The sequence below is a fragment of the Hemitrygon akajei genome, chromosome 17 (genome assembly GCF_048418815.1).
Source record: "Hemitrygon akajei chromosome 17, sHemAka1.3, whole genome shotgun sequence".
NCBI classification, from domain to species: Eukaryota; Metazoa; Chordata; class Chondrichthyes; order Myliobatiformes; family Dasyatidae; genus Hemitrygon; species Hemitrygon akajei.
Window position 1 is genome coordinate 26,370,316 of NC_133140.1, and position 25,949 is coordinate 26,396,264.

At 43.6% G+C, this 25,949-nt stretch overlaps 1 protein-coding gene across 1 annotated transcript in view; it reads left to right on the forward strand.

Annotated features, from left to right (window-relative positions):
* LOC140740551 (adhesion G-protein coupled receptor G2-like) overlaps nt 1–25,949 on the forward strand; it is a 109,316-nt gene that overhangs the window by 48,243 nt on the left and 35,124 nt on the right. The window contains exons 8-11 of the mRNA XM_073069804.1: nt 10,284–10,338; nt 18,398–18,542; nt 19,242–19,382; nt 19,617–19,736. Of these exons, the coding sequence (XP_072925905.1) occupies nt 18,462–18,542; nt 19,242–19,382; nt 19,617–19,736 (342 nt within the window). The 5' untranslated portion in view covers nt 10,284–10,338; nt 18,398–18,461. The remainder of the gene's footprint in view (nt 1–10,283; nt 10,339–18,397; nt 18,543–19,241; nt 19,383–19,616; nt 19,737–25,949) is intronic.

Below are 25,949 nucleotides of genomic sequence, written 5' to 3' on the forward strand. Positions count from 1 at the left end.
AGAGGCCTGTGACCAGAGGTGTACTGCAGGGATTGGTGCTGTGCCCAAAAGGCATGTTTCTCTGCTGTACTTTTCTGTGGTTCTATGACTCTCTAATGATCAGCAGGAGAAAGGCATTTGCTGAAGTTGTATAAGGTGTTGTCAATCTGTTATTCTGCATAGTCCCATCAAATCATACCAGGACCATAGCCCTCCATAGCCCACCTTTTATGTACTGTACTTTTCCAACCTTCTCTTAAATGTTGTAAATGAACTCACATCCATTACTTCTGCTGGCAGCTTGCTCCATACTTGCATCACACTGAGTGAAGAAATTCTCCCTCAGATTCTCCTTAAATATTTCACCTTTCACTCTTAATCTAAGACCTCCAGTTATACTCACTCAATCTCAATGGAAAAAGCCAACTTGCATTTACCATTTCTATACCTCTCATAATTTTATATACCTCTATCAAATCTCCCATCATTCTCCTATGATCAGGGAATAAAGTCCTATTCACCCTTTCCCTATAACTCATGCACTCAAATCCCAGCAACATCCTAGTAAAGTTTCTCTGTACTCTTTCAATGTTACATCCTTCCTGTTGGTAATCAATCAAAACTGCACACAATACTCCAAATTAGGCCTCACTAATGTCTTATACAATTTCAACATAACATCTCAACCCCTGTATTCAATACTTCAGTTTGAAGGCCAATCTGTCAAAAGCTCTCTTTATGACCCTATCTACCTGCAATGCCACTTTCAAGGAATTATGAATTGTATATCCATATCCCTCTGTTTCACCACACTCCTCAGTGTCCTACCAACTTTAAGTCCTACCCTGGTCTGTCCTCCCAAACCTCACACTTGTCTGCATTAAATTGCATCTGCCGTTCCAGTTGGTTCAAATCCCACTGCAAGCTTTGATAGATTTGCTTGCTGTCCACTACAGCCCCAATCTTGGTGTCATCTACAAATTTGCTGATCCCATTTACCACATTATCATCAAAATCATTAACATGGATGTCAAACAACAACAGACCCAGAACCAGTCCCTGCAGCACACCACTAGTCACAGGCTTCCAGTCAGAGGCGCAACCATTTACTGTACTACCACTCTCTGGCTTCTCCCACAAAGCCAATGTCTAATCCAATTTCCTACCTCATCCTGAATGCCAAGCAGCTCAACCTTCTGGACCAGCCTCCCATGCGGGACCTTGTCAAAGTCCTTGCTGAAGTCTATGTAAACAACATGCACTATCTTCCCTTCATCAACTTTCCTGGTAACTTCCTCGAAAAACTCTGTAAGATTGACTTGACATGATCTACCTCACACAAAGCCATGTTGACTATCCCTAATCTGGCATGTGCATGTACTAAATACTGACTTGAAGAGGCTGAGTAAGTATGCAATCAATTATTCTGAGTTTAATAATTGCAATAAATTTAGACCAATTTGTAGAGATCTGTTCTTACTTTCACACAAGAGTCTTTTCTGTTGATCAGTGTCAAAAAAGCCAAATTAAATCCATTGCGATTCAATGTTGTAAAACAATAAAAGATGAAAACTTCCAAGAGGGGTGAATACTTTTTATTGACATTTACCTGTACAGTATATCTGTATGTATACTGTATATAAGCAAATATATTTTATATCTTTTACTGTAATTTACAGTTTTTTTTATATATTGCAATGTACTGCTGCCGCACAACTACAGATTTCAAAACTTATGCCAGTGATATTAAATCTGATTCTGATTCAGTTTCTGAGATTGAAAACCTGGCTGACTGGTACCATGACAACAGCCTCTTACTCAACATTTTCAAGACAAAGGAGCTGGTCATTAACTTGAGGAAACCAGGGGTCCATGAGCCTGCCCTCCTTGGAGGATCAAAGGTGGAGAGGGTCAGCAGTTTTAAACTCCTCAGTGTTATCATTTTGGAGAACCTGCCGTAGGCCCTGTAATTATGAAGAAAGCAGGGCAGCTCCTCTACTTCCTTAGGAGCTTGTGAAGATTCAGCATGTGCCGTGGAGAGTCTATCGATTAGCTGTGTCACAGCCTGGTATGGAAACAGCAATGCCCCTGAAGGGAAAATCCTACAAAAATTAGTGGATACAGCCCAGTCTATCACAGGTAAAGCCTGTTTTTGAGCACATCTAAATGAAGCATTGTTGCAGGAAAGCAACATCAGTGACTCCGAACACCCAAGACATGGTCTCTTCTCACTGCTGCCATCAGGAACAAGGTACAGGAGCCTCAGAACTCCACGCCAGGTTCAGAAACAGTTAGTGCCTCTCAACCATCACGTTCTTGAACCAAAGGGGATAACTTCACTTAACTTTGCTTGCCCCATCATTGAAATGTTCCCACAACCAATGGACTCACTTTCAAGGACTCTTCATCTCATGCTCTTGATATTTATTGTTTATTTATTTTATTTTTTTTCTTTTTGTATTTACACAGTCTGTTGTCTTTTGGACACTAGATGAACACCCAAATTGGTGCAATCTTTCATTGATTCTGCTATGGCTGTTGTTCTATTATGGATTTATTGTTGCAAGGACAAGGCTGAGGATGAGCCCGACTGCAGGACATAGGCGTGGAGGCAGAGTCGTGAGGCGTTAGCACCATTGTGAACAGGGAACCAGTATCCAGGAGGGTCTTTACATGGAGACAAGGTTTCCCGTAGGGTATCCAGGAAATGATGCGGAGCTTAAAACTGACAGTCCTAAGGAATCAGGAAATGAGGTTTACTCACTCTAGAGTCGACCAATGAACTGGCGAAGCATGGCTGTGATGCCCAAGTTTTATCCAATGTTCGCTAATGGGAACCAGATGTGCTGTAATTAGTGGAACTGGGAATGAATGGAAATCAGACAAGGGGATTGAATAAAGAAGGTAATAGAAAGATGGGGAATTGCCAGACGGGACCATGACTGTACCCACCCCCCCCCCAACAGGAGCTTCCAGGATGAAGGAATGGAGAACCCAGGAACGCTCCTCTGGGCCGTACCCTTCACAGTCGGCCAGGTATTGGAGGCCCTTGCCCCGATGGCACACATCTAGTAGCCGCCGGATGGTGTATGCTGGATGGTTGTCGATGATCCGGGTGGGCAGAGGGTTTATCGGTCGGAGGACACAAGGGGCTGACGGAAAGTGGTTTTAATTGGGAAACATGAAAAGCAAGGAGGATGTACATAGATCTTGGTAGTTTAAGTCAGACTGCTGTGGGGTTGATGATAATTTCAACCTCGAAAGGTCCCAGGAAGCAAGGGGCAAGTTTCTTAGGCTCGTTTTTGAGAGGGATGTCTTTCGATGAAAGCTACACCATCTGCTCAAGTCAATATTTAGGCGCAGGAGTCCGATGTCGATCGGCAATCCTCCTATTGTGATTGGCTGATCTGAGCAGGGCCGTGCGTGTGTCCTCCCAAACCTCGCGGCACCGATCGATATGAGCCTGAACAGATGGCACCGCAATCTCCTCTTCTTGTGCGGGGAACAGCGGGGGTTGGTACCCAAGGGAGCACTTGAAGAGAGACCTTCCAATGGCAGAGCTCACCAGAGAGTTGCGGACGTACTCAACCCACGGGAGGTGGTCACTCCAGATAGACGGGTTGTAGGTTATTATACAACGTAGCGTCGCCTCCAAGTCCTGGTTGACCTGTTCAGTTTGCCCGTTCATATGTGGATGGAAGCCGGATGACAGGCTGACCGAGGAACCTAAGGCTTGACTGAAGGCCTTCCACACCTGCGAGATGAATTGGGGACTTCGATCGGAGACGATGTCCGCGGGGATTCCGTGGACGCTGAAGGCGTGGTGAATGAGAAGGTCTGTGGTTTCCTGAGCAGAAGGGAGTTTAGGGACGGCTACAAAGTGCACCGTGTTGGAGAACCTGTCTACCACGGTGAGTACGGTGGTGTTTCCGTGTGAAGGGGGTAGACCAGTGACGAAATCTAGGGCTATGTGCGACCAAGGACAACCAGGAACAGGTAGGGGACAAAGTAATCCTGCAGGTGGCCGATGAGAGGCTTTTCCCTGGGCACAGATGGAACATGCCAAGTCATAGGAATGGGTATCCGCCTCCATGGAAGGCCACCAGAAGTGTCTTTTCAGGAGAGCCAATGTCCGATCACTCCCAGAGTGGCAGACGAACCGAGATGTGTGCCCCTCCCCCCCACCCCGGAGAACCTGAGATCTGACGGAATCAGCCACAAAAAAGGCGATTGGTGGGTCCATTGCTGGGGTCAGGGTCATCCCGTTGGACTTCCTTTACTATGGACTCAATCTCCCACGTGAGGGTTGACACCACACAGGATGGTAGCAGGATAGTCTCAGGGCTGGAAGTGTCCTCCTTGGAGTAGTATTGGCAGGAGAACATGTCCAGTTTCCTTTCCGTATGTGAGGGAAAATTTGAACCGTCTAAAAGATAATGCCCAACCGGCCTGGCGGGAGTTCAAACTTTTGGCGGTCTGAATATACCCCAGGTTCTTAAGATCAGTCCAAACAATAAACGGGTGTTCTGCCCCCTCCAGCCAGCGTCTCCATTCTTCCAATGCTAACTTGACCGCCAGTAGTTCCTGATTCCCCACATCGCAATTCTGCTCAGCGGTGGACAATTGACAAGAAAAGAAGGTACAGGGATGAAGCTTTTCATCCAGACTTGATCGTTGGGACAAGACTGCTCCTACCCCAGAGTCGGAGGCGTCAACCTCAACAATTAATTGAAGGGTGGAGTCCGGTTGGACCAGGATGGGAGCGATCATGAAACTCCTCTTCAGGTCAGTGAATGCTGAATCAGCCTTGGAGTGCCAACAAAAAGGTGTGGAGGGCGAAGTAAGTCGGGTAAGAGGCGCTGCCACCCGACTGTAATCCCTGATAAATCGGCGATAAAAGTTGGCAAATCCCAAAAACCACTGAAGTTGCTTACGGGTCATGGGTCTAGGCCATTCTTCCACCGCCCGGATCTTCTCGGGGTCTGCCCTCAACAGCCCACTCTCGATGACGTAGCCCAGGAAGCTGACTGAAGGGACATGGAACTCACAATTCTCCGCCTTCACAAATAACCTGTTCTCCCACAGTCTCTGGAGGACTAGACGGATATGGTGAATGCGTTTCTGGGGGCTGCTAGAAAATATTAAGATATCATCTAGATAGACGAACATGAAGCGATTAATAAAGTCCCTCAGCACATCATTGATTAGGGCTTGAAAAACAGCGGGGGCATTAGTGAGGCCAAATGGCGTGACGAAGTATTTGAAGTGGCCCAAAGGTGTATTAAACGCCATCTTCCACTCGTCTCCATCCCTCATCCTGACTAGATGGTAGGTGCTACAAAGGTGGTAGCTTTGTGAAGTGGTTCAAATGCCAAGTTAATGAGGGATAGTGGGTACTTATTTTTAACTGTTATATTGTTTAGGCCTCAGTAATCAATACAGGGATGGAGCAACCCATCCTTCTTCTCTACAAAGAAGAAATCGGCATCCACCAGAGAGGATGAAGGTCAAATAATGCCCACCACGAGGACTCACTAATGTATTTCTCCATGGTCTCTCTCCCCATTCAAGATAAGTTATAAAGACAACTGGTGAGTAATGAGGCCCCAGGCAGAAGATTGACAGCGTGATCATATGGGCGGTGCGGAGGCAGGGAAAGAGCCCATTGTTTGTTGAATACCTGTCCCAGGTCATGGTATTCTGTGGGGACTCTGGACAAGTCAAGAGGTTCCAAGACAGGTGAGAATGCTGTAGCCTCCCTAGGGGATGGAGCCGACCGCAGACAGGTGGCATGGCAAAACGGGCCCCAGCTGGCTACCCTCCCAGTAGACCAGTCGATGTGGGGATTTTGGTGGTTCAGCCAGGGATATCCTAGAACTACAGGGGTTTAAGGAGAATGGATGAGATTAAATCATCCTTCCTCTCGATGGTTTCTGGACAGAATCAAGGTCAGGGGTGGCGTACAGTGGGTAACCCGAGCCAGCGCCTGGGCCTCCAGAGGCGTACTTAACGGCTCCCAACGTATTCGGGCCCAGGAAGCTATGTCCTCATCCAGCAGATTTCCCTCAGCACCGGATTCCACCAAGGCGGATAGGGACAGGGACTGTTGTTGATAATTCACGATAGCCAGGATCTGCATTTGAGTCTGGGGAACTGAAGGAAGTGTCGTCCAGGATTCCCCTTTCAACTAGTGAGCTCTCTCTTTTGGCTGCAGAGGACAGGTATCCTGGAAACGTTCCGGCTGGCCACAATAGTAACAATCCCCAGCTCTCGGCCTCCAAAGTCGTTCGGCAAGGGAGAGATGATTCCGTCCCAGCTGCATCGGTTCCTCCCCCAGGCTGGTGGGAGCGGTCAGAGCAGGAGCTAGACTTGGAGCAGCTGGGGAAGGGAGGCTGGCTGAAGATGGTAAGGTGGGACTGGGCTGACCCGGGGAGCGGGGCAACTGGTCTTTTCTCTCAGACACTCTTGAAGTCGATTATCTAGCCTGGTGGCTAGAGAGATCAGCATGTCTAGGCTGTCCACTTCATCCCTCGCTGCCAATTCATCTTTTATCTTATGTGAGAGGCCCTGTTGGAACACTTCTCGTAGTGCCTCGTCATTCCACCCAGAGTCAGCCGCTAATGTTCAGAACTCAATGGAATATTTTGCAATGCTTCGCAAACCCTGACAGAGAATTAGCAAGCGTTTAGCGGCGTCCTTACCACAAATGGGCTGTTGAAAGACCTTCCTCATTTCAGAGATGAAGGAGGAACAGACCTCTGGCCAGTTGTCCCAGATCTCAGTGGCCTATGCCAAAGCATCCCTTGTAACAGCCCCATGATGTATGCAATCTTCGATCTGGCCAAGGTGTACATACGTGGCTGTTGCTCAAAGACCAGAGAGCATTGTAACAGGAAGGCCCGGCACCTCCCTATGTCCCCAGCGTAGGGTTCCGGTTCAGGTACATACGGCTCTTGAGGGGATTGTGTTCCTGATCCAAGGGGCGTAGCCATTCCAGGCTGTGAGGTTTGGTCAGTCGGGGTTCTTGGAAGGGATGGAGTAAGGGAAGTGGATACTCGGTCAACCTGCTCACTGACCTTCCTCACATTTGTGGACAACACACAAAGATTTTCCATGACCTCTCTGAGCAGTTGGTCACAGGCGCCCAGTAGGTAGCTGTGGCTGGTGAGGGCCTGTTTCACGGAGTCCGTGACCACTGGGTTCATTGTGACCAGTTCATTCTGTTGCAAGGACGAGGCTGAGGATGATCCCAAGTGCAGGACACAGGTGTGGAGGCAGAGTCGTGAGGCGTTAGCACCATTGTGAACAGGGAACCAGTATCCAGGAGGGTCTTTACACGGAGACAAGGTTTATGTAGAGTATCCAGGAAATGATGCAGAGCTGAAACCTGACAGTCCTAAGGAATCAGGAAATAAGGTTTACTCACATTAGAGTCAACCAACAGACTGGCAAAGCATGGCTGTGATGCCCGAGTTTTATCCTATGTTCACTAATGGGAACCAGGTGTGCTGTAATTAGTGGAACTGGGAATGAATGGAAATCAGATGAGGGGATTAAGGCCTAATAAAGGAGGTAATAGCAAGATAGGGAATTGCCAGATGGGACCATGACATTTATTGAATATGCCCACAAGAAAATGATTCTCAGGTTGTATATGGTGGCATTTATGTACTTTGATAATATATTTACTTTGAACTTTGAACATCATCTTTCTGTACAGCCACAGCACTGTTTATTTACCCTGGCACTTTGGTTCCCGTCCCCCTGCAACATTATCTTAAACTCCCTGGAGCAGCACTAACAAACTTCAATTTCTCTACAACGGCATGCAATTAAAGAACTTCACATATCCCAATGAGATCAACTCTCAAGCCTCTAGCTTCTGGAGAATGTTAATCTTGTGCACTCAGTGTCTCTGCGTAAGAGGACTTCCCTTTCCAGAAATCTTAAGACCATAAGACATAGGAGCAGAATTAGGCAATTCTGTCCATTGGATCTACTCCGCCATTTTATCATGGATGATTTCTTATCCCTCTCAACCCATTCTTCTGCCTTCTCATGTAACCTTTGACACCCTTACTAATCAAGAACCTATTAACTTCTACTTTAAATATACACAATGAATTGGCTTCTACCGTTGCAATGAATTCCACTTGCTAAAGAAATTACTCCTTATCCCTATTCTAAAGAAAATCCTTGTATTCTGAGGATGTGCCCTCTGGTCCTAAATTATCCCAACTATAGGGAACAACTTCTCTATGACCACTCTACCTAGACTTCTCAATATTCAATAGGTTTCAATGAGATCCCCCCCCCCCCCATCTCCATCATTCTTCTAAACTCTAGTGAGTACAGACCTAAAGCCATCAAATGCTTCTCATGCATTAAACCTTTCATTCTTGGGATTATTCTTGCAAAGCTTCTCTGGCTCCTATCCAATGTCAGCACATCCTTTCTTTGATAAGGGACCCAACATTGCGGTGTATAAAGGCTCAGTATTACATCCTTGCTTTTATATTCTAACCCTCTCAAAATGAATTTTAATGTTGCATTTGTCACCTTTGCTGCTGACTCAACCTGCAAATTAATCTTTAGTAAATCCTGTACTAGGACTCCCAAGTTCCTTTGCACCTTCTATTTCTGAGTTTGCCTCCATTTAGGAAATAATTTACACATTTATTCCTTCTACCAAAATGAACAACCATACACTTCCTTACACTGAATTCCATCTGCCACTTTGCTAGTTCTCCTAATCTGTCTAAATCCTTTTGAAGACTTTCTGCTTCCTTGACATTTCTTGTCAATCTACCTACCTTCATCCATGAACTTGGCCACAAAGCCATTAATTCTGTAACTCAGATCATAAACATATAAAATGAGAAAAAGTGGTCCCAACACTGACCTCTGTGTGATATCAATAGTTACTAACAGCCAACCAGAACAGGCCCCCTTTATTCCCACTTTTACCTCCTGCCAGTCAGCTAATCCATGTTTGTATCATCTTCTTGAATGAAGTTCATGGCTGCATCATTCGTTTGCCTACACTGATGCTACTCAACCCACTGAGGTCCTTCCAGCATCTTCAGTCTCTGCTGTTTACCAAAGCAGACTGTTGGGCCATTCACTGGAGTGACCTGATTTAATAATCTATCATCAATTATCACTCTCTATTATCCATCCTGTTACTTCACCAGCCAGCCCAGTGAAATATGTTCTTCAGGCAACGCTACCCTGTTTGGTGGTTTGACCATAAGAAATGTTCTGGGTTTATTGGGATTGTAAAAGGCTGATGAATAGTTTCACTCCAGCTAAGGTCTGAGCATTGAGGGATGAATGCAAACTCAGTAGAACCACGTGGCTGGTTCTCTGTGGGTTTGTACACTTTGTGGGTAGATCATACTGCAGGGGCTCAGAGAACGATACAGATAACTTCAGCAACAACTGTGTATAGGATTACCATTTTTCACTGTAACCGTCTGGCCCCTTACATACGTTTTTTTCAGTTAAATGAATTTTCACTGCATTTCTGCATACAGCTGCAGTTTTACCCTTTGTGGTGCTCCCTGTGTAGTTTCACTCTCCACGGTGCCATGATCTGGACTGCCCTCTGGACTCATCTCCATCAGTCTCTAATGTTGGGTACTGATTTGAGAATGTTTGCTGCTGTTTCTCCCTACCTTTCAAATGACCACTCATTTATCATTTAGTCTACATCGTGGAATGTACAATCCAGGAAATTCAATTTCCCCCATGCTCCACGGAGACTTCTGAAATCTTAAACCTGAGTGTGATCAATCAGAGGTACTGCCTGTGCAGCGTGACATCCGGAGACACAAGGAGCAGAAATTCCCATATTTTCCGGAATATCCCCAGTTACCCAGCCATGATCTAAGAAATATTTTACTCTTCTTTCTCTTTCATAAAGATACTGATCTTCCATTTGTATCCTGAACTGATCCACTCTTTCTTTGTCATTGTTGTGTTAGATTCTGGGTTAGTGATTAAATACTTGATCATTTCTGCTTAATTTACCACTATAATTTTGGTGAAACACTTACCTGTCTTTCAGTAACTTAATTCTCTTGCTCTCTGTCCAACAAATTCCAATTCCTTGCAGTTGGCACAGATTGCACTCTGTGTAAACCTGTCCTCACTGCCAAGTACAACACATTGATTTCCTCTATAGAACTGATGACCTGTTTAATCACTGGCAAACAAAGGAGAGAAATGTGGGTAGATAAAGCAACAGGAACACAAATTATTTCAGAAATACTTACAACAATTTTTCTTCCATTTCATTTCAGATTTTCCAGATGAAACCAATCAACCAACAAATTCAATACCTCCCTATCATAAGAAGTATGTTATAATTGAACTATCTTTTCCACTGATGTTAGATATGAAGTATAAAGATTTACAGCTGAAGAATTGTGATCAGGAAAGGAGAAATTCAGAATTGTGTTCTCATAATGTATGATGTATTTTGTACCTTGTTTACAGTAGTCAGATTATTCATCATCCAACTGACCAATACACTGGGACGAGTCTCTCGATGATACATTACAAGAAGGATCTTTTGTTCAGCCTGAGTTGGTCAGATACTCCCATTGCTCCAGGTGGGGGTGGACAAAGATCATTCATCAGCTTACTCATAGCTGCTCACTGAACCTTAATGGAAATTGCACATACAAGAGAATTCAGCACAATTAGCCTTACCTTCAAACGACCTCTTGACACTGCCTCAATTAACACAGTATGGCAGAAAGTGGGAGTAGCAGCTTGCTAGAATTCATAGATATGGAGACTCTTTCAATCTTAAGCAGTAGGATACCACTGAAATAAATTGTTGTGGGATCCTGCTCCACACATATCCAAATTGATGGCCAGTGGAAGAGGACATTTGACCAAACCCCAGGTACCCATGTCACCAGTGGTTAGTATAAGTTTTCTCACAGAACAATAGAGAGGAGGGAATTGCCTTTGGTAGGCTGCAGAAATGCAATTGTGCCACCACAGAAAATACAAATGCTCTCACTTTTATCATAAGGGACACAATTGGATATTCAGTCCCTGGGGATTGCCCCACCATTCAATATGAATATGGCTAAATTAACCTAGGCTAGTTCCATAAGACATAGCAGAATTAGGCCATTCAGCCCATTGAGTCTCTTCCACCATTCCGTCATAGAAGATCCCAGATCTCACTCAACCCCATACATCTGCCTTCTCACCATACTGTATCCTTTGATGCCCTGACCGATCAGGAAATGATCAAATTCTGCCTTAAGTGTACCCACAGACTTGGCCTGCACTACACTCTGTGGCAGAGTGTTCCACAGAGTCACCACTCTGGCTGAAAAAAATTCTCCTTACCTCTGTTCTAAAAGGTCACACCTCAGTTTTGAGGTTGTGCCCTCTGGTTCTGGATACACCCACCATAGGAAACATCCTCTCCGCTTCCACCTTATCTAGTCCTTTCAATATTCAGTAGGTGTCAATGGGATTCCCCCCCCCCCCCAACCCCCTGCATTCTTCTAAGTTCCAGTGAGTACAGGCCCAAAGCTGCCAAAGGCTGCCCATATTTTAACCCCTTCATTCCCAGAATCATCTTTGTGAACCTCCTCTGGACTCTCTCCAATGACAATATATCCTTTCTGAGATATGGGCCCCAAACTGTTGATAATACTCCAAGTGCGGCCTGAGAAGTGTTTTTTTAAAGCTTCAGCATTATCTCCTTGCTCTTACGTTCTATTCCCCTTGCAATAAATGCTAGCATTGCACTTGCCTTCTTTACCACAGACTCAACCTGTAAATTAACCTTCTGGGAGTTTTGCACGAGGACTCATAAGTCCCTCTGCACTTCCGATGTTTGAACCTTCTCCCCATTCAGATAACAGACCACACTATTGTTCCTTTTACCAAAATGCATTATCTTCATTTCCTGACTCTGTTTTCCATTTGCCACTTTTTTGCCCATTCTTCCAATTTGTCCAGGGCCTGCTGCAATTGCATTACTTCCTCCACATTACCTACCCCTCCACCTATCTCTGTATCATCCGCAAACTTTGCCACAAGCCCATCAATTCCATTGCCTAAATCAATGACAAACAATGTGAAAAGCACAGGTCCCGATACTGACCCCTGAGGAACACCACTAGTCACTATAGCCAACCGGAAAAAGCTTCTTTTAATTCCACTTGCTGCCTCCTGCCTGTCAGCCATTTCATTATCCAAGCCAGTATCTTTGTAAATGACATCCACTGACTCCTTTGTCCACACTGCTTGTTACTTCCTCGCAGAATTCTAACAAATTTGTCAGGCAAGTTTTCTCTTTACAGAAACCATGCTGACTTGGACTTTTTTTATCATTAGTCTCCAAGTTCCTCGAAACCTCATCCTTATAATAGATTTCTTTACCAACTGCTGGGGTTAGGCTAACTGCCCAATAATTTCTTTTCTTTTGCCTTCCTCTTTTCTTAAAGAGTGGAGTGATATTTGCATTCTTCCAGACCTCCGGACCATGCCAGAATCAACTGATTTCTGAAAGATCATGACCAATGCATCTGTTATCTCTCCCCCGACCTCTCTCAGGATTCCAGGATGTAGACAATTTGGCCCAGGTGACTTATCCACCTTAAGACCTTTGAGATTGCGTAGCACATTTTCCTTTGTAATAGCAATGGCGCTCACTCCTGCTCCCTGACACTCATGGACTACTGGCACACTGCTAGTGTCTTGCACAGTGAAGACAGATGCAAAGTACCCATTAAGTTCATCTGCCTTTTCTCTGTCCCCCATTACTACCTCACCAGCATCATTTTCCAGTGGTCCAGTGTCAACTCTCACCCCTCTTTTACTCTTTATATAACTGAAAAAACTTTTGGTATCCTGCTTTATTGGCTGGTCTGCCCTCATATTTCAACTTTTCCCTTATAGTGTTTTTAGATGCATTCTGTTGGATTTTAGTCCTTAACTTTCTTTGCCAACCACGGCTGCTTCCCCCTACCATTTGAGAACTTATTCCTCTGTGGGACATATCTGTCCTGCGCCTTGTGAACTGCTGTATTCCCAGAAATTTCAGTCATCTCTGCTCTGCCATCATCCCCGCCAGTATCCTCCAATCCACCTGGGCAAGCTGCTCTTTCATGTCTCTGTAATTCCTGTTATTCCATTGCAATACAGATGCATGTGACTTATGCTTCTCTCTCTCAAATTGCAGTATGAATTCAATCCTATTATGATCACTGTCTACTAAGGGTTCCTTTACATTAAGCTTCCTAATAAGATCTGGGTTATTACACAACACCCAATCTAAGACAGCCTTTCCCCAAACAGCCTCAAGCACAAGCTGCTGAAGAAGGCCATCTCATAGGCATTCACAAAATACCTCCCTTGCGATCCAACACCAACTTGATTTTTCCAATCCCCTTGCCTATTGAAGTCCCCCCATTACAATTTTCCAGCTCCCTTTGCATCTCAACCCCATATTGTGGCTGCTATTTGGAGGCCCATGTATTATTCCCATAATGATTTTTTAACCCTTGCAATTTCTCCCACAATGATTCAACATTCTCTGACCCGAATGTCATCTCTATGTCACCTATATTCCCCATAATTCTAAATTTCCTTTCCCCCAAAAATGTATCTCTGTCTACTTTAAGAACCCCCAGGGAACCAGCTTCCACCACCCTCCAGAGTAGAGTATTCCAGAGATTCACATTATCTGCCTGATGTTCCTCCACAATTCGGTTTCAAATAACCACTCCCTAATCTTGTAACTATGTCCCCTTGTTAGAGTTTCTCCCACTAATGGAAATAAGATCTGTGGGATTTTATGCATTTCAGTATGATCACTTGATGTTGTCCTAGTTCGTTCCACTACTCATGACAGAACAATTTCTCAGGAATAGACTGTCATGTTGTTAAAAATAGCTCACTTGATCCGACAAGGCACTTGTGGATCTATGTTTTTCAGCAAAGGTCCAAATCAATGTTGGGAGTGTAAATGGCTATCATCCTTAGAAAGAGGATTGTTTTGTTCTTCAGAAATGTGAAAAGAAAGAAGGAGGAGGGGAAAGAAATTACCAGAAGTTAGAGAAATCAATGTTTATAACATCTGGTTGGAGACTACCCAAACAGAATATGAGTTGTTCTGCTCCAAATTGAGAGTGGCCTCATTGTGCCAGTACAGGAGACCAGGGACATGTTGGAATGGAAAGTAGAATTAAAATAAGTAGCCACCAGGAACATCCGCGGTTTTATACCATAAGCCTATAAGATACAGGAGCAGAAGTAGGCTATTCAGCCCATAGAGTCTGCTCCGCCATTCAATCATGAGCTAATCCAACTCTTCCAGTCATCCCCACTCCCCTGCCTTCACCCCATACCCTTTGATTCCCTGGCTAATCAAGAACATACCTATCTCTGCTTTAAATACACCCAATGACTTGGCCTCCACAGCTGCTCATGACCACAAATTTCACAGATTTACCAGCCTCTAACTAAAGTAATTTCTCTGCATCTCAGTTCTAAATGGATGTCCTTCAATCCAGAAGTCGTGCCCTCTTGTCCTAGATTCCCCTACCATGGGAAATAACTTTGCTATATCTAATCTATTCAGGCCTTTTAACATTCGGAAAGTTTCTATGAGATCTCCCTCATTCTCCTGAACTCCAGGAAATACAGCCCAAGAGCTGCCAGACGTTCCTTATACGGTAACCCTTTCATTCCTGGAATCATTCTCCTGAATCTTCTCTGAACCCTCTCCAATGTCAGTATATCCTTTTTAAAATAAGGAATCCAGAACTGCACACAATAATCCAATTGTGGTCTCACAAGTACCTTGTAGGGCCTCAACATCACATCCTTGCTCTTTATACCTCTAAAAATGAATGCCACCATTGGATTCGCCTTCTTCACAACCGACTCAACAGGGAGATTAACCTTTAGGATATCCTGCACAAGGACTCCCAAGTCCCTTTGCATCTCTGCATTTTGAATCCTCTCCCCAACTCAGTAATAGTCAGCCCATTTATTTCTTTCACCAAAGTGCATGACCATAAACTTTCCAACATTATATTTCATTTGCCACTTATTTGCCCATTCCCCTAAACCATCTAAGTCTTTCTGTAGGCTCTCTGTTTTCTCAACACTACCTGCTCCTCCACCTATCTTTGTATCATTGGCAAATTTAGCCACAAATCCATTAATCCCATAGTCCAAATCATTGATATACAATGTAAAAAGCAGTGATCCCAACACCGCTCCCTGTGGAACTCCACTGGTAACCGGCAGCCAGCCAGAATAGGATTCCTTTATTCCCACTCTCTGCTTTCTGCTGATCAGCCAATTCTCCATGCATGCTAGCAACTTCCCTGTAATTCCATGTGCTCTTATCTTGCTAAGCAGCCTCATGTGCAGCACCTTGTCAAAGGCCTTCTGAAAATCCAAGTACACCATGTCTGCTGCATCTTCTTTGTCTACCCTGCTTGTAATTTCCTCAAAGAATTGCAGTAGGTTAGTCAGGCAGGATTTTCCTTTCAGGAAACCATGCTGGCTTTGGCCTATCTTGTCATGTGCTTCCGGGTACTCTGTAATCTCATCTCTAACAATCGATTCCAACAACTTCTCAACCACTGATGTCAGGCTAACAAGTCTATAGTTTCCTTTCTACTGTCTCCCACCCTTCTTAAATAGCGGTGTAACATTTGCAATTTTTCAGTCATCCAGTGCAATGGCAGAATCTATTGATTCTTGAAAGATCATCGTTAATGCCTCTGCAATCTCTCCAGCTACTTCCTTCAGAACCCAAGGGTGCATTCCATCAGGTCCAGGAGATTTATCCACCCTCAGACCATTAAGCTTCCTAAGCACCTTATCAGTCATAATTTTCACTGCACATACTTCACTTCCCTGACACTCTTGAATGTCCGGTATACTGCAGACATCTTCCACTGTGAAGACTGATGCAAAATACGCATTCAGTTCCTCTGCCATCTCTGCATCTCTCATTAAAATATCTCCAGCATCATTTTATATTGGTCCTATATCTACCCTCAACTCTCTTTTACCCTTTAGATACTTAAAAAAGCTTTTAATATCAGCTTTCTTTCATAATTCATCTTTTTTTCCTAATGACTTTCTTAGTTTCCTTCTGCAAGTTTTTAAAAGCTTCCCAATCCTCTATCTTCCCACTAGTTCTGGCTTCCTTGTATGCCCTCTCTTTTGCTTTTACTTTGGCTCTGACTTGACTTGTCAGCCACAGTTACTGTCCTTCTTCCATTTGAAAATTTCTTCTTATTTGGAATATATCTGTCTTGCACTTCCCTCATTTTTCGCAGAAACTCCAGCCATTGCTGCTCTGCTGTCCTTCCTGCAAATGTCCCTTTCCAGTCAATTTTGGTCAGTTCCCTTTTCATGCCATTGTAATTTCCTTTATTTCACTGAAATATTGGATTTTATTTTTCCCTTTCAAATTTCAATGTGAACTCAATCATATTGTGATCACTGTTTCTTAAGGGTTCCTTAACCATAAGCTCTCTTACCACCTCTGGATCATTGCACAACAACCAATCCAGCACCGCTGATCCCCTAGTGGGCTCAACAACAAGCAGTTCTAAAAAGCCATCCCTTAGACATTCTACAAATTCTCTCTCTTGAGGTCCAGTACTGACCTGGCTTTCCCAATCCACTTTCATTTTAAAATCCCCAACGATTATCTTGGCATTGCCTTTCTGACACGCCTTTTCAATCTCCTGCTGTAATTTGTAATCTACATCCTGACTGCTGTTTGGAGGCCTGTATACAACTGCCATTAGAGTCCTTTTACCCTTGCCCTTTCTTAACTCAACCCATAGAGACTCTACTCCTTCCAATCCTATGTCATCGGTTTCTAATGATTTAATATTATTTGTTGTACACAGAGACACACCACCCCCTCTACCTACTAACTCATCTTTCCAATACACTGTATATCCTTGGATGTTCAGCTCCCAATAGAAGCCATCCTTTACCCAAATTTCAGAGATGGCCACAAAGTCATTTTTGCCAATCTGTAGCTGAATTTCAAGATTGCCCATTTTATTCCTTATGCTGCGTGCATTCAAATATAACACTTTCAGTCCAGTATTTGTTGCTTTCTGTTTTAACTGCCCTGTAACTCATGCCACTGGCCTCATCTGCTGCCTGCTCTTTCTATAATCTCTGTTGCACGCTATCTTTGATTTATTTCTGTTTTCCCCTTCCTCAGCCCTATCACTCCAGTTCCCATCCCCCTGCCAAATTAGATTAAACCCTCCCTAACAGCTCTATTAATTGTGCCCGCTGGGATATTGGACCCCTTTGGGTTCAGGGATAACCCATTGTACCTCCCCCAGTGATCCTGGAATCTGAAGCCCTGCCCCCTACACCAGTCTCTCCGCCACACACTAATATGCCTGATCATGCTAGTCTTGCTCTTGCTAGCACGTGGCACAGGCAGCAATCCTGAGGTCCTGCTTTTCCGCTTCCGACTTAACTCCCTGAACTCTCTCTTCAGGACCTCCTCCCTTTTTCTGCCTGTCATTGGCACCAACGTGTACCAAGACTTCTGGCTGTACACCCTCTCCTTTTAGAATACTCTGCACCCAATCCGAAACATCCCGTACCCTGGCACCTGGGAAGCAACACACCATGTGGGTATCTCTATCAGGCTGACAGAACCTCCTGACTATCAAATCCCCTGTGGCTACCGCAGACAAAACAAAGGTGCGCGACAAAATGACTCTCTGGATTACGCCAGTTCTCACCAATGTAGAGGAGAAGCATGGGAGGACTGGATAGGGCAGACAAGTATAGTAGGCTGTCCCCTCACCCCTTTTCTTCTCCCCACCTGCCTATCATTTCCTGCTGTTGCCCCTTCTCCTTCCTTTTCTCCCATTCTCCGCTCTAAAATTCCTTCTCTTTACCTCTTGCACACAGCACCCCCCAGGTTCTCAGTTCATCGCCCCCCGAACTCCTTACTCACCCACCTTCTACCTCATCTAGTTTCACCTATCACCTTCCAGCTTGTACTCCTTCCCCTTCACACACCCCCCCCCCACCTTCTTATTCTGGCTTCTCCCTTCCTTTTTAGTCTTGATATGGGTCTCAGCTCGAGATGTCGACTGCTTATTCCCTCCATAGATGTTACCTGACCTACTGAGATCTTCCAACATTTTGTGTGTGTTGCTCTGGATTTCTCGCGTCTATGTTCAAATGAATGTCGGTGCTTTCCTCAATAGGGCTGTTGAGGGTGTAGATGAGGCAGAAAAAATAATGAAAGGGATCAAAGAGGAAAGAAGCTGAATTGAGTTGAAGGTATTTTCCCATTCATAAAGACAGTCATAATTTCACCTGTAACATTGCCGTTCATATATTTTCATATCTTCTGGTTTCACAGGTTCAGGAGGAACTGCTTGGAATTGTTACTTTTATATGAGGATTTTAAGAATGACACATTTGAAATGCACAAAGATTATAAAGTTTTGAAAACAAAGGAAATGCCCAAAAAACAACAAATAAGACTGATTGCTAATTCATCATGGGTAAGTACAAGGGACTGACCTCTGCTGCAACTACATATGCAGCTGATCTTCAGATCAGTCATTAACCATCTCTCGGATTAACAAAACATTTAGGAAATTTGTCTTATAGCAGCAAGTCGATGACATTTGTGTGTCAATTTCAATGTTCCTCTCAAAATAAGTCAACTTGAAATTCTCCATATTAGAGGGCCTGATTTATAACGAAGGGCTTGGCAGGCGAGGATGTTATTCCCTGAAAGGTTGGGGGTTGGTGGTTGATCTTATAAAGACGGGTTTTGATGGGGTAAACGCACACAGGAAAGGGACACTGAACAACCGAGGGCATGGGTATAAGGTGAGGGCAGAAAAAGTTAAAGAGAACCTGAGGGGTAAGTTTACTACACAGAAGATGGTACGTTATGGAAGAAATGCCAGAGAAAGTGGTTGAGTCAGGTACAATAACAACATCTAAGAGACATTTTGGATAAGTTCACGGGTAGTAGGGCTTTAGAGGGGTATTGGCCAAATACAAGCCAATAAAACCAACCTGGTGGGCACCATGGTTGGCATAGAGGGGTTGGGCCAAAGATCTCGTTTCCAAGCAGTATTACTAAATGACACCTTCCTACTTGATAATTAGATCAAGTGGTGTTAAATCTGTACCTATTATCAACAGAACACAGAGTGAATGGTGAAATTGTTTCCCTTTGACTTGTATAGGTTGGTAAACGAACCACTGATAATCAGGATGCTGATGTTGAGGTGATCCTTCCAGCTGAACTATCTGAGAGAGCTGAAGAGCAACAGAATGACTTTTCAAGGCTCATTTTCTCCATATTTAATGACACCGAACTATTTCAGGTAAATTGTTCAAAAGTGTCATTGTAGCCTGCATAATGTGAATCTAGATCCCAGTCTAATTAGTGATGGTCCATCACAGGCAGGAGTGCAAAGCTGACCACAGGTTTTGGCCAAAATATAGTTACTCTAAAGTTAAAAATCTCTAAAAAATAGTGGAAATTGTGAAAAGTATCTGATGCTGTGTTCTTCAACACTGCACCTTGCTGAAAGGACTCTTGGTTTATTTTTCTGTAGACTGAAAAAAATTTCACACTATTAAATGACAAAGTGTTTGGAATTAATGTGGGAAATACAAGCATTCAGAACTTAACGAAAGGTGTGACTATTAAGATTAATCACCGTAACACAGTGCAGGTAAGAATTTCATCAGTAATTAAGAAAAAAAATTCAAAACAGATTAAGGTCTTAAAGTTAATTAAAGCTTTTTTTTTCTTGAATGACTTCACCCCTTGACCAAGGTCTGTGTGGCTGTCTTTACACATCTGACCATCTGCTGTCTTGGATGCTGGACACTGTGGTAGCATTGCATCTAACACTCTGCAGTTTTCTTTCCAAAAGTGCTTCAGCTGGTGACTTCCCGCAAGACCTGAATGTGGTGTAATTTGATATGTCAGCAGAAACGTATTGAGACCCTCTGCCAATGCTCCCGCCCCTCTCAATTTCAGAAGCAACTGCTTGAAAGTACCACAGAACTCTTTTCTTGGCCTTTGGACTGTGGATGATATAGGAGTGAGCTGATGAGGATAATTCCACTGTACTGACAGAATACAGCAATCTGCTGTGGACTGAATTGAATGCTGTTGTCAGAAACATGTGTTTGCAGAATTTCAAAGCAGCTGTTCAATGGTAGCCTCCGTCATTGTTGACTTCATAGATAATATTTCTGGCCATTTGGAATAGGCATCAATCAGGACAAGGTGGGTACACCCTTTGATTGGGCTGATGAAGTCAACATGTACTCAACTCCAAGGTCTGGTAGGCTTAAACCATGGTTGTCTATTCCTTCTACTTGGATTCTTTGCTGCCATGGAGCATGGAGTACACTACTTGAATATGGATGTGATATCTTCATCTATGCCCAGCCAGTTTAGACTATTTCCACATAGCACCCTTGCTGAGCAGGGCATTGAGTGGCTCTCTCTGCTGGTGCACTGATGGGAGAAAAGCTGTATAATGACTGATCATGCACAAAAATGATCATAAACTGCTGACATCTGATGCTGGAGGCAACTTTAAGATAGCAGTGGTGTTTTTGGGATCGGGGGGTGACAACTGTGTTCATCTATGATAAATCCAAGATACTTGAGTGAAGACATCAGGAGGCTGCATTTCTCTGTCCAAAATCAGAATCCAAAGTTATGTAGTTTGTTCAAATCATGGTCCAGGCATTAACCTAGTTCTATCCAATCCATGCTTGGTCAGGAAGCGTATGTACCAGTTTTTTGGGGCAGAAGACTGGCTTTGCATCTGGACAGAGGTGGAGTTCTGCTTGCAGTTTGGTGCAGCAACCTAAACTTTCTTGATACACTATTGCATATAGATGTTGCAGTTGTTGTATGGTCTCGCGTGCTAATGATGTTATGGCATTGACTGACGTGATTTGAATGGCTAATGTCTTTGTACAGACTTCATCCAGAGGGATGTTCTAGAGATTAAGCTTGTCCATCTAGTCCAAGCCAAGGGCAGTCTGATTTAACTGATTTAACACACACCATTAACTTGGTTACCGTTCAGCTTCACCATGCAGTGAAGTTCACTGATCAGCGAGAGTGTCCCACCCGATCCACTGCAGGTGGAATGATGAGTTGATTTGACTGGTGGGGACCCAAGTGCCTGCCACGTGTGTTTGAAGATAATGGTGATGTCTGATGCTGTATTGAGTTGTATCTTGATCAACTGATAGTGAATAAGTACATTGACGTACCTTCTCTTGGTGTGAAGTGAAACTTGAACGTGCCCATTAAATGTCTTGCAGATTTTGATGGCTTTGAAACTACTTGTCCATGTGTTTCTTGTATTGCCAGTTTATTGTGTAATGCCATGTACCAGAATTCCAACAAGCTGTTTTTGGCTGCTTTAAGTATTGAAGTCTGGGCCATTGGAAACTGCATTGACATGAATCATGTTTCAGGTTGATCAAATCTTGATCATTCTTGAGTGACAGCTTGTAAAGTCATATCAGAAACTTGCTCCAGACTGGCCACAGGAGCCATTTGCGACTGTCTGCATTGCCAGTGTCCTGAAGTCTGCAAATAAAAATCAGACATTTGAACCGTGATTCAGTCATGTTACCCAGCTTGAACTTCTCACATTCGTGATTGACGACACCTGCATCTATGGAGTTGTCAGTGTCGTGTTTAACAAGTTTTAGGCGTTTGTAGCGAACATTTAAGAGAGATGATTGCTCTTCAAAAATGCTTGTTAGCTTTTGGATAGTTTCATCAAATGATACATCACATGGGTTCTTAGGCAGAATGAAGTTGAAATAACATTCATGTTCAGCAGTATCCACTTTTCAGAGCAAACTATAATCTTATTAAGCTCCCAAATATGATCTTCTTTCAGCCACGACTCAGTGATGCACATGACATCATACCTGCCAATTTCTATCTGCACTACAAGATCATCTATCTTACTCTGTTTACTGCATGAATTAAAATATGACACCTTCAGTGCAGTATTCATCACTCATTTTGATTTTGTTCTCATATTACTCTTCAACTCATCCCACTGACTGCAATTATGCCCTATTATCTGCCTGTTCTTCCTCAAAGTCTCACTACACAATACATCAGCTTGCATACCGACGGCCTCATCCTCAGTCCTATCACCCCCATTCCCATCATAAGACCATAAGATATAGGAGCAGAATTAGGCCATACAGTCCACTGAGGCTGCTCTGCCATTTCATCACGGCTAATCTAATTTTCCTCTCAGCTCCAATCTCCTGCCTTCTCCCCACATCACTTCACACTCTGAACAATCTATCAAGCTCTGCTTTAAATATACATAAAGACTCGGCCTCCAAGGCCAAGCTGTTATTCTGTTGCAAAGAAATTCTCCCTCATCTTCATTCTGAAAGGATGCCCCTCTATTCTGGGCTGTGTCCTCTGATCTTAGCCTCGCCCACCATCCTCTCCACATTCACTCTAAAATGACCTTTCACCATTCAATAGCTTTCAATGAGGTCACCCCATAATCTTCTGAATTACAGTGAATATAGGCCCAGAGCAATCAAGTGCTCTTCATATGGCACGCCATTCAATCCTGAAATCATTTTCATGAATGTCCTTTGAACCCTCTCTCATTTCAGCACATCCTTTCGAAGATAAGGAGCCCAAACCCATTCATAATACTCCAAGTTAAGTGACAAGAGGTGCTTTATAAAGTTTCAAAATTACATACTTGCTTTTATATTCTAGTCCTCTTGAAATGAATGCTAACATTGCATTTTCTTTCCTCACCACAGACTCAAATAGCAAATTAACTTTGAGGGAATCCTGCACAAAGACTCCCAAGTCCCTTTGGGTCTCTGTTTTTTTTGTATTTTCTCTCCATTTAGAAAATAGTCAACCTCTTCATTTCTTCCACCAAAGTGCATGACCATACACTTCCTCACCTTGTATTCCATCTGCCACTTCTTAGCCCATTCTCCTAACCTATCTGAGTCCTTCTGTAGCTTCTGTGCTTCCTCAAAACTATCTGCCCCTCCACCTATCTTCATATCATCTGCAAACTTTGCAATAAAGCCATCAATTCCAGCATCCAGATCATTGACAAATAATGTAAAAAGTATCAGTCCCACCACTGACTCTTGTGAAACACTACAAGTCACAGGCAGCCAGCCTTTATTCACACTCTTTGCCTCTTGTCAATCAGCCACTGTTTTATCCCTGTTAGGACCTTTCCTGTAATACCATGGGCTCATAGTTTGTTAAGCAGCCTCATGTGTGCCACCTTGTCAAAGACCTTTTGAAAATCCAAGTGCACAACATCAACCAATTCTCCTTTGTCTGTCCTGTTTGTTACTTCTTAAAAGAATTCCAAAGTATTTGTCAGGCAAGACTTTCCCTTGAAGAAACCATGCTGACTATGGCTTATTTTATGTGCCTCAAAGTACCCTGAGACTTCATCCTTAACAATCGACTCTAACATCTTCCCAACCAATGAGATCAGCCTAACTGGCCTATAGTTTCTTTTTTTCTACCTCTTTCGCTTCTTGAAAAGCAGAGTAACACTTTCAATTTTCCAGTCTTGTGGAACCATTCCAGAATCTAGTGATTCTTGAAAGATCATTACTAATGCCTCCATAATCTCTTCAGTCACCACTTCCAGAACCCTGGAGTGTACACCATCTGGTCCAGGTGACTTATCTGCCTTCTGACCTTTCAGTTTCCCAAGAACCTTCACTCTAGTTATGGTAACTTCACACACTTCATGCCCTCTGACACCTGGAACTTCTACCATGCTGCTAGTGTCTTCCACAGTGAAGACTGATGTAAAATACTTACTCATTTCATCCACCATTTCCCTGTCCCCTATTACTACTTCTCCAGCATCGTTTTCTAGCAGTCTAATATCCACTCTTGCCTCTCTTTTGCACTTTATGTATCTGAAGAAATTTTTCATATCCTCTTTAATATTATTGGCTAGCTTATTTTTGTATTCTATCTTTGCTTTCTTTCTGACTGTTTTAGTTGACATCTGTTGGTATTTAAAGGCTTCCTAATTCGCTAACTTCCCGCTAATTTTTGCTTTAATATATGTCCTCTCTTTGGCTTTTATGTTGGCTTTGACTTCCGTTGTCAGCTAGGATCGTGTCATCTTTCCTTTAGAATACTTCTTCCTCTTTGGGATGTATATATCCTGTGCCTTCCGAATTGCTGAAAGAAACTCCAGCCATTGTTGCTCTGCCATCATCCCTGCCAGTGTTCTTTATCAGTCAATTCTGGCCAACTCCTCTCTCATGCCTCTGTAATTCCTTTTACTCCACTGTAATATTGATGCAACTGACTTTAGATTCCTCTCAAATTTCAGGGTGAATTCGATCATGTTATGGTCACTGGCCACTAAGGGTTCTTTTACTTTAAACTCACCAATCAGCTCTGGTTCATTGCACAACACCCAATCCAGAATAGCTGATCCCCTAGCTGGCTCAACCACGAGCTGCTCTATAAAGCCATCTTGTAGGGCACTCTACAAATTCCCTATCTGTAATCCTGCACCAACCTGATTTCCCCAGTTTACCTGTATATTAAAGTTCCCAATCACTATTGTAATATTGCTCTTTTAGCATGCATTTTCTATCTCCCAGTGGATTTGTAGACCACTTCCTTACTACTGCTTAGGGGTCTGTGTATAACTCCCATCAGCATCTTATTACCCTTGCAGTTAGCTCTATCCACAATGATTTAATACCTTCCAACCCTATGTCACCTCTTTATAATGATTTGATTTCATTTTTTACCAACAGATAAATGCAACCCCCTCTGCCTTCCTGCCTATCCTTCCAATATAATGCGTATTTTGGACATTAAGCTCCCAGCTATAATCTTTCAGCCATGATTCAGTGATGCCTACAACATCATATCTGCCAATTGGCAACTGTGCTGCAAGTTCATTAACCTTATTCCATATATGGCACACATTCAGGTACAATGCCTTCAGTCCTGTATTTAGTCTTTTTGATTTTGTCTGCCTTTTTACGTTACAGCTCATCCTGTTGACTGTAATTTTGTCCTATCAATGGCCTCTCTCACTACACATTGCCTCTGATTGTAAACCAGCTATTTCATTTTCAGGACTATTTTCTGCCTTTCCTACGATACTTCTTGCATTGAAACATACGCAGCTCACGACACTAGTCACACCATACTCAGCCTTTTGATTCCTAACTTTGTCTGAGGGCTTACCAACATTTGCCTCCACAACCTCTCCACTAACTGTTCTGGCACTCTGGTTCCCATCCCCCTGCAACTCTAGTTTAAACCGTACTGTGCAGCAATAACAAACCTTCCCGCAAGGATATTAGTCGCCCTCAAGTTCGGGTGCAAACCGTCCCTTCTGTACAAGTCGTATCTTCTCTGGAAGAGAGCCCACATATTAAACTGTATAATCTTCCGAGTTCTGCCCTCACTAGCACGTGGCACGGGTAGCAATCTAAGATCACAACCCTGGAGGTCCTGCCCTTTAACTTAGCACCTAACTTCCTAAACTCCCTATGCAGAACCTCATCACTCATCCTACCGAAGTCATTGGTACCTACATGAACCACAATCTCTGGCTATTCATCCTGTCACTTAAGAATGCTGAGGACACAATCTGAGATATCCTGGATCCTGACACCCAGGGCAACATCCCATCTGGAAATCACGTTCTCACCCACAGAACCTCCTATCTGTTCTACTAACTAACAAGTCCCCTTTCACCACAGTGTACCTCTTCTCCCTCCTTCTCTTCTGAGTCACTGAGGCAGACTCAGTGCCAGAGTCCCGACCACTTGACTTTCCTCTGTTAGCTCATCCCCCCCCAACCCCCGCCGACAGTATCCAAAGTGATATACAATAC